Source organism: Thunnus maccoyii, chromosome 7 (genome assembly GCF_910596095.1).
Source record: "Thunnus maccoyii chromosome 7, fThuMac1.1, whole genome shotgun sequence".
NCBI lineage: Eukaryota > Metazoa > Chordata > Actinopteri > Scombriformes > Scombridae > Thunnus > Thunnus maccoyii.
Window position 1 is genome coordinate 14,523,024 of NC_056539.1, and position 10,238 is coordinate 14,533,261.

Genomic DNA, 10,238 nt, shown 5'->3' on the forward strand with positions numbered 1-10,238 from the left:
TGGCCTAAGCCAGACTGAGCCTAAGCTGTCATTCATCCTTCTGTGCTTTTTAGTCTATGTATTTAACCTTTATTTTACCCTGGCAGGTAAATTAACAGCAAATTCTCACTGCTGATGAAGGGTGAAACTGAAGGAGGGAAGGGACTTTAAGGAGGTATTAAAGGGGAAGCACTCACGACCTTTCTTGGTGGTAATGGAAATGAATTAAGTGGAATTTAACTATCAATTAAATGGTCTGTGTGTGTATGTGTGTGTGTGTGTGTGCACGCACAAGTGTTTGCTTAGCAACCGAAACGAGCAAATGGGCAGCTGACAGTCAGACAGACCAATTTACACACATGCACGCGCACGTTGACAGACATATATATTCTCAAGCACATGCTGCCATGCACACAAACATACAAACAGAGACAACTAAATACTAATGGATGTGCACATTTATATATATATAGACACACACACACACACAAGCTGAGAAGTGCAGAGTCAGTTAAGCCACCTACACAGCTAACCATCAACAAGATCTCAAAGGCACCTGGTTGCAGCTGACAGAGAGGGCGGTGTGTGTATGTGTGTGTACATATAACAGGGAATCTCTTAGCCCAAACACCCTCCTCCCCTCACGTCTCACTCCTCATGTTACAGTACAGTCTCTATAACTAAACAAGAGAGGGACAACAGAGAGAGGCTGAAAAAGACGGACAGAAGCAAAGAGACACAAAACCAAGGAGAAGCAAAGAAGCAGAGAGACAGGAGGAAGTAAGATGAAGAAGAGACACAGAGAGACAGACAGCCAAAAGAGGACAGAGGAGGAGTAGTAGAGACATAAAAATTGACATGAAAGAGATTGGATGGAAAGATGGAGAGACAGACAGACAAGAGGAGGAGACATAAGGAGGTACTTACCGGATGCCTGCCCTGAGGGTACATGATCCCAGGAGAGGAGAGGCTGCCAGTCCGTTTGATGGCCAGGTTAGTCCCCTGGCCCTCCACTCCTCTGCCCTCCACCGGTTACACAGCCACACACACACACAAACCCACACACTCACACTCACACACTCACTCACTCTCTCACACTCAGAAAGTCCAGTCCCTGCTCCTTAGCTGGGGTTGAAGAAAGCAGTCTTTACTCTTCCAGAGTCTCTCTCCTTCTTTTCTTCCAAGCTCTCTCTCGCTTTCTGTCTCTCCTTCTTCTAAGGCAAATTCCTGTTGACACACAACTGAAGAGCGCTCAATCCCTCGCTTCATTTATCCAATGTCATGATAAAACGAGCACCAGACTTTCTCTTCTTCTTCTTCTTTTCTCAGTAAAACCAAAGTCTTTTCTGTTTCTCCTCTCTCTCTCTCTTTCTCTCCTCCACGTTTTCCTCTCAGTGTCCCTCTCCCTTTTCCTCACCTTGTGATCAGTCAAGGTCCACACGTAGTGACATGACACAGAGAATTGCATCCAGGCAGGCTCCCCTCTTCTTCCTCTCCTCCTCCTCCTACTCTTCTCCCCTCTTCTCCTCGTGCCCCTTCAACCCGGCTGTCCAATGGCGAAACATACACACACACACTCAGCTCCGTTCAGATAGTCTTCTTCTGTGCTTTTTCCTCCTCTTCACCCTCTCTCTGACACACTGAAGCCTCTGCCTTGACTGCTGCCGCAGAAAAGAAGAAGAGGGATAAGAAGGAGGAGAAGAAGTAGAAGGAGGGAGGGGAGAATAGAGAGAGAGAGAGAGAGAGAGAGAGAGAGAGAGAGAGAGAGAGAGAGAGAGAGAGAGAGAGAGAGAGAGAGAGAGAGTGAGAGCTTTGTTTTTAATCTAAATGTGGAAAAAACGCGAGAGGAAAGCAGGAAAGAACAGCAGGTCAGTGGAGGATCCAGCGGGCTTTTCAGCAGCAAGTCCTAGACTGTAATATATTGTGCCTGTTGGCTTCAACACAAACACGACAGGCTGCTAAAGCTCCTCTTAAGGTGGAACTGAGTAGATAGAGACACCCAGTCACACGGAGAGAGAGAGAGGCAGAGGGAGGAGAGAGAGGCAACGAGAGAGATGGATGCCTTTTCAATTGTGGTCAGACAGACAAAGCAATCAGTCATGCACAAAGACTCAAGCTCAAACTGATATGAATCGAGATTCACACACACACACACACACACACAAACGCTCCGACACTCATACACAAATTCATGACAGCTATCTGAACACACTTGTTATGCAACACACACACACACACACACACAGTAGCACATGCACATTATAGTTACTCAAAGTGATACGTTTATTACCCATTTTACACCTTGTATTAAAATGTGTCTTCTTGGATGACTGGATAGCAATCCAATCATGCTTAATCACATATAAATCCAGGTGTAAACACAGCCAGGATGCACTGAAGAATGCTACTGATCCAACTGCTCAGACCTCCCCAGGAAGTGGTCTCAGATGCACTGCATCCAGATGTTTGTCAAGTATAAATGCTTCATCATGCCAAACTACATATGCCAAGTCCTAACTCCTCAAAAACAGAGTAACATCATCTGAAGAGCAACAGAAAAGTATGATCGCTTCGGATTAATCAGTTTAATGCCTAGAAGCCTACAGGACACATTAATACTACAAAATAGAAGGACAAAATCTTTATGTGCTTTGCATTCATGACATTAAACTAATTCTATTTTAAACTGCAGCTTCACTGTGCGACCATCCCGGAAAATTACACAAAACAAATTAGATACACATGGCTCAACTATTGACAAATTATCCAGATCTGCTGATCAAGTAATGCTTGCTCAGATATGACCTGAATTCGACTCATATAAACCAGTAAAGTTTGCAATAATCAGGCTGCTGCCTTAATCTGGTTATAATCAAGAAGTCAGCATGCATGCTGCTTGATTTTCTATGCCTAAAGATATCATCATAAGACACGTTACGCATTCTCAGATATACAAGTATGTGAAATGTGGTCACAGTGGATCCATACCATATTTGAATACAAGTCACATGAGCCAGCAAAACAAACCTGCACACACACATAATTGCTATATAGATTTATAATGACTTAGCAGGTAGTCGGGTATTTAGACTCTTGCCCAAGAACACAAACACATGTGTATCAAACCATTTAACACAGCAGACACACTGTCATTCAACACACACACACATATCCAAAATGAGATACCTTTTAGAGTACTGATCTGATATGATTCAGTATTAATTAATCTTGTATCCTGTTCATAAAGGGTTTCATATTTGCTGTTCTATCTGTTGCTGGGTGGTCTATTGTGGGGGGAAAAAAACCTTTGACACACAGGAAGTAGCTTATTTTACTTCCCTCTTAGCAGCAAAAGTGGTTTGTTTGGATTAAACTGAAGAACTGTGTCGAAACCAAAATATCAACAGTGTCCCACCTACAGAAACTTTATCAACATTAATTCAAAGGAAATTGATATTACAGCAGGGGCCACACATTGTGAAGTGATAGCCGTGCAGAAACATCACAGCGACAACCACTTACCACCAAAGATGTCATCAAAATCAATAAGTCGAGTATCTAGAGGATTACCACTCCAACACCCCACAAATATCCTGCTACACAAAGATAAAAATGTCTGCCTGCCTACTTTTGACTGTTGGCTCCGTTGCACATGTTATTTACAGGACTGCCCAGAATGGACCTGGACCAACTAAGACCTGGTATTTAAAGCCTTTCCATGTACAGTGCACCAGTCTGGCCCAGCCGTCTTTTGGCGCTGTTTATAATGAGTTTATCCGGGGCAGCTCTGCCTTTGAACTTGATCAAACAGCCATTAATCCAACACTGTTGAATCAGACACAGTCAGTCTTGGCATGCGTGGAGGGTTTCCAGTAAGACAGACACTGCATTTGATAACAAGCGGGTTAGCCAGAGGGCAGCCCCAAAGCCTCAATTAAGGTCACATACAGACATCCTATTATCCAGTGCAGTCTATTACCAAACACTATATGTAGATCTTTTCGGGGAAACCTCACGCTACCTTATATTAATCCCCGTTAAAATTCATTGCTAAGTTTGTTTCAATGTTTGATGTGTCGAACTTCTTTGAATTTGTGCTATTTTGAACTAAGTAAAAGGACTGTCTGAATATTAGGGTGTAGGTGAGTAGTTGTGGTTCATCTGGTATAAGAGGATGTAGAGGAAAAGAATCTTCACACTGTATCGTCTTGTGTTTGTAGTGACAACAGTGATGAAGGCCTTTTAACACGTTCATTTCTGAGTAACTGTTCAATGATTTATTATAATCTATTGATAACATTTTGTAATTTGTAAGGTAATTTATTTTAAATGAATAAAAATGACACAGGTAATAAAACTTATATTTGTCAATTAATAGTTCTACTTCATCATTAAAACTTTACATGATTAATAAATTAAACTGATTTGCAAAACGGTTAATACATTTGACTTTTTTTAAAATTCTGTTTACTAATGTGTCTTTCTTCTTCTTTCTTCTATCTTATTCTATCTCACAGTTCATTTGTTTGCACTTTGCTGTTTTTAGATTCAGTTTCATTCACACCTTTGTTTATTTTGGAGTAAGATTATGTAACTTAATCCTAACCCTCATCTGAAAGAAAGTTGAATTCATGAGCAAAAGAAAACCACAACCTTGCTCAATCGATGTAGGGTGTGGACGTTGTGACATTGGGTTTTTGTGTATACTGTGAATACAGTCTGCATTTATACTACTGTGTGATGTCATTGGGGCTTTACTTGGTCTGGTAAAGGCCTTTTTCAATGGACATTTTAACTTGTCATAGCAGGAAAAGCACAGGAGTAACTAATAACATGCCTTTTCTATTCAAGTGTCCCAGTGAGCCAGCATGCACAATACCAGAAAACTGAAATAGCAGCAGCTAAATGGAATTCAGCCGTCATTAATTTTATTGCTTTTTCTACTGTGATATGTCAAAATGTTCACTGATTTTATGACTCTTCTCTACTTGTGCTACTATGATAGTATTTTTCAGCATGTCACAGATATTAATTTATAGAAGGGTAAACACACTATGCCTCACATATGTGTGTAGTTTTCTGCATGTGGTATAGATTCACTCAGTCAAGTCACCAGATGATGCCTTTAAAGCAACTGACTCAAGAGAATATTGGAAAATGAAGGAAAATGAATGTATGTTTCCATATTTTCATAGTGGGAATCATGTGTAGGGTCAGTAGCCAACAGCTGCCCTTGTGCAAAAATAGTGACACCATCAGGCCAAAATTCTCACATGTAAACATCCATTAATCCAGAATCTAAACCATTTATCCTGTTCAGGGTCGTAGGAGACTGGAGCCTGCTGCAACACACAATGGTCGAGAGTTAGACTGCAACCAGGTCCCTGTGAACTTTCAGAACACACCTTTCTCTGGTTTCTGTGACTCTTTCCTGCTATTCCCATCTGGCTTCATTCAAAGTCTCTCTTTCACCTTTCTCTCTCACACATACACAGACACACACCGTCATTCAATTGTGCCCCCCACCACCACCAACACCACCTTTCCCCATGTAGCCCTTGTACTAATCAACATTATCTAATTGTCTAGAAAGTATTATGCAGGTAATTATTCCCCTGACTCCTCACACTGGGTTTCAGAGAGACAGATGGGCAGGCATACAAACACACAGACATGCAGGCAGACAGACATCAAAACAGTCAAAATCTAAGTCGTACTTACCACCAGCACCGTATAATACAGCCTTCATCTATAGCATGTGTTGCCACAGCAACACCGTATGTATGGTGAGCAGTTTTGTCAGGTCGCACCTGCCCAAATTAACAATGTGAATGGCGGCTAATTTCATCACTTCAGGAAACAATGTGTTTACAATCGCATTACCTGGTCAACTAATTTCATTTCCATCAATAGCAACAAGGTGAATCAACACAATGCTCCATCAGTGCTGGTGTAGTTTGTTGGTGGGGAACAACACAGATTTCAGCTGTAGAGTTTAAGGCATACAATATTTAGGACACATTAAAAACTTAAAAACACAGAGGGCTGTATGGTTCCTGCAATGATGCAGTAACTAATACATATTGTAAGGGTAAGTCTTCCTTCCTTTCATCAGCCCCATGAAGAAAGGATTACTCATTTATTGTGGAAGTTTTCCAAACTGTGAAAAGATAAGTAGTTGGAAAACAATACGATAATATTTATTTGGCAACTTAAGTTACTTTTATCTGTAAATACTTAAAACTGACAAATAAACTGTAATTTGGCCATATGGAAAGTGGAGTGCAGTGTGTTTTGACTGACCTTGGCTCTGATACTACACCAGGAAGAAACATACAAGCTGAGAGGATCTACAGTCAGCAGCTTCAGAGTCATGGTCAGCATCTAAAAACACAGAGGAGCAGAATCAGCTGTTAGCACAGGCACAGTGAAGACATGATCTCTGCTTAGAAAGCCTTAAACAGCACTACCATATAATAATGGCTGACTACAAAAAATATATAAACAATAGATAATAACAGTAAACATTTCTACAATATTGGCAGGATAACAGAACTCATTTCTGTCTGGTTAAGGAATATGTGGGCTAAATAATCCCAAATGGTCTTCATTAGGTTACTGTCTGTAAAGGACAAAAAACAGGATTATATTTGAGCAACATTTTAAGCTTACACTGCCTAAGTGGCTATCAAACTGAGGAATACTAATGGGCAGTTTCGTTTGGCTAATCTTTAATTCATTTGACAGAGAATGCATACAAATGGCTATTCTTACTGTACTAAATGAGTAATTTCCTCCTGTTTGAGGCTTATACATTAAAGCTTTACCAATTGGGGTTCTAGGTCTTGTGTCTGGAGGGTCCTTAAATGAAAAAGTTGGCCAGCCCCTGTTCAAGAGTTGACTAACTTAAGCATCCTAGCAAGCAATTCTGTCATTTTATGTAAACCAAACCGACTGTGTTGTGAAAACAATCTTCTTTCCTAGCTACTTGAGCTTAGCCTACCAACAGGAGACAGTGGGCTTTAAACTGAATGACAGACGAAAGAATAACAAAAACACAAACAGATACAGACACCCAAAGCAGCAGCATTTTTTACATGAACTTGGACCTTACAGCCAGAAATAACGGTCGTTAGAGACGATGCAACTTACATTCAGACCAGGACACCTGTCAGTTAGGTAACTGTACGTGCCTTGTACTTTTTCTTACATCAACAACAAGCTCTATAGGCGAGGGAAAGTCACGTTCCATGCTAACACGTCTCAATTTAGGCAGTAAAGAAGGCTAACCGCAATTCTTTGGTTCCACCTTAAAAGCTCTTCCTCGTCTGAAGGCTCTATCCACGCGCTGATTGGACGAATGGAAGATGTGTTCTAACCAGTCGGCTTCTTAGAACCCCACGTTGGGTCCTGATGTCACGGGGCAATCAGGCCAATTGCAGCGCGACCCGGCCGTTGAATGGGTGTGGGCGGGGTGGGGGGCGGCGGAGGGAAGTTGAGGAGTCTGTGGGGATTGTGGGCATTGAAGTTCCAATTATTCTGCACACACACACACACACACACACACACACACACACACACACACACACACACACACACACACATAAACACACAAACACACACGCTGTCAGTCACGCTACATAAATGCTCAGTAAATTCCGCTGTTAATTTCAATCCCGCTATTTCTATTGCACACACACACACACACACACGCACACACTCACTGTGGGTAAACACCTTACTTTTCAGTGAAGTCCAGTTCAAAGTCCAGTTTATATTTGTAGTCCAGTTCGAAATTTAAGATTTTCTTAATTGTACTTCAAACACTGGATAAACAGAAATAGGTCGTCTTCACGTGCCAAAATTAAAATAATGAGGCATATGGAACAACATGTGACATACGACCTACAGTGTTGAAATACTGCAGTCAGTTTACTCCTTTTGTGTTGGTTTGTTTAGATCTTTAATTTTCCTTCTTTTTTCTTTCTGTATGATACACATACTCTCTCCCCTCTTGCTCTGAGATCTTTCCTTGCTGCACGCATCTCATTTCAGGGTGATATTGTGATATTTGGTGTGTTAGCTCTCCTCGCAGACCACATTTTATAACACTGCTGCCGCAGAGTAAAAATAAAACCCTGCTGACTCCCATTTTACTCGCCGTCTTGTCTTTACTTGTGTGGAGGGCTGAAGCGAAGCTTCATGGACAGGGTACATGTATTTTCCTCCTAAGAGGATACTGTCATATTAATGAATGTATGGCTGCAGAATGCAATATGTATGGTGAAGAAAGGAGGTCCTGACTGTATCTACTTATTAAAGGACACATCCATGCTGGGGCACAGTGATATCATCACAGTCTCAAGGGTGTTTGCTACTAGGCCACAACAAAAGTAAAATACTAATTATATAAGATATTTACAGGCTATTATAGGCTGTTTGTGCAGTCAGTAATTATCTTGAACAAAGAGCATGATAACAAGAGTTTAAAAAAAACTTTGAGAGAGAATTGGAGGGTGTTTGAAAGTTTCCTCAGAGGAGATATAAAGTTTTGTGCGTGTCTTATAATATCCTATATTTCCTGAGGTTTCTTCCATATTTTCCCCATTAAATAATGTTTCCTTATCCTTATCGAGGGTCTAAGGATAGAGGATGTTGTATGCTGTACAGATTGTAAAGCCCCTTATTGGGCTAAAAAGACTGACTTGACTTAATATTGTAAATGAGCCTAATGTGTATTTCAATGATACTGCACCCTCTATCAGCTGGTCCACAACAATGTTGTCAATATAAAAACAGTTGCTGTGCAAAAAAACATTGCACTTAAGTATCTCATGTAGTTATTTTTGCTGGTGGGCGTCTTCACAGGTTTTTAGTTACGTTAACTTGATAAAAGAGTAAAGCACTGACTCCTATCCACAAATTTATTTAAACAGAAAAGGGCATTAAAACAAAACTTAACGGCCAAATCAAACAGGATACTCATTCAGAAACCTTAAAAATATATGTATTGCGATTTTTATGTCTTGATTGTGTGGAGTGAAGTTCAATATAGAGAGATTAATTGGAAGTGTATAACAAAATGTATCAAGGTTAGCAACAGAGACCTTTGATGATAAGACTCCTCCACATGAAGTCCTTGAAGATGGAGGAGAGAACAGGCACCCCTGGAGTCTGGACACAGGTGGTGGTGGAGTAGAGCCAGCAGGTGGAGGATGGACCCTTTCTGTTGAATCTCATGGACATCCTGATGATCCTGTTTGTGATGGAGGAGCTGGTGGGTCGCATGTTAGTAAGTCTGAAACCCGGATTGGCTGGATTGCAATAATCTTTAGAAATATATATATATTTCAATGGTTTGCTCTATTGTATCTATTCCTACCAGTTGTGTTGTCATGTACTTTGATTTGTTCTGTTTTTTTCATAAAATGAGATATGAATAGAAAGACATTGACGCAAAACCATCATCAAAGGACCCCCTCACACACACGCACACACACACACACACGCACACACTCAGTTGTCAGTCAGGGAAATGATCTGCAGATCTGCACTGACTAATCCATGCAGTAATAGGAAGCGGCAGAGAGAGAAACCCTATCCCTGTGATGTGGGACTCTGGATAAACTCTGCGTTGGTTTGACGCTGGGTAAATAGACACCTATTCACACATGGGCAAACACACACACACACACACACACACACAAACAGAAGAACACCACCATACGCACACACATGGGGTGAATAAAACTGCCATGTGTATGTACCTGCGGTGTGTTACAGATCCCTGAGCGCCTGCAAACACATGTGATCTCCTGACCTTGTAGTGCAAACATTTAGCTATAGTGTGTATGGATACGTGTGTGTGAGTGTGTGTGTGTGTGTTAGCTTTTTTGTGTGTGTGCGTGCTTTGGCGTGTCTGGGTGTGATTGTGTATGTTTTTGCAAGATCAGTGTGACTTCCTGGCTGTACGTCTAGTGGGTCTGTACGTGTGGGACATGTGCAGTAACACTCCGTGCCATAATTAGCTTCATCCAACTTATTTCCTGCTCCTGGCTACAGGAAAGAAGTGTGTCATTTGTGTGCATGTGTGTGTAGACAGTGACACATTTTTGTCGTATTGGCTCTGTATGCGGACATATTGGATTTGTAATGAAACGGCTATGAGGTTAACGTGTCGACTTTCAGCTTTAGGGGTGTTTAAGGGTCTTCACATCCGTATTTGGTAAACAGCATAGAATGTGTAGCTTTTATACCGC

At 41.2% G+C, this 10,238-nt stretch overlaps 1 protein-coding gene across 6 annotated transcripts in view; it reads right to left on the reverse strand.

Annotated features, from left to right (window-relative positions):
- tle2b (TLE family member 2, transcriptional corepressor b) overlaps positions 1 to 7,293 on the reverse strand; it is an 87,830-nt gene extending 80,537 nt beyond the window's left edge. For 3 of the 6 annotated variants that reach the window (XM_042416104.1, XM_042416103.1, XM_042416108.1), the window contains exons 1-2: positions 7,132 to 7,293; positions 6,283 to 6,363 (exon numbers count right to left, since the gene is read on the reverse strand). In XM_042416104.1, the coding sequence (XP_042272038.1) occupies positions 6,283 to 6,363 (81 nt within the window). In that variant the 5' untranslated portion in view covers positions 7,132 to 7,293. Of the gene's footprint in view, positions 1 to 906; positions 1,641 to 5,700; positions 5,790 to 6,282; positions 6,364 to 7,131 lie in introns of those variants that run through there. The other 3 variants (XM_042416106.1, XM_042416105.1, XM_042416107.1) reach the window with 3 other exon arrangements.
- Positions 7,294 to 10,238: the final 2,945 nt, after the last annotated feature.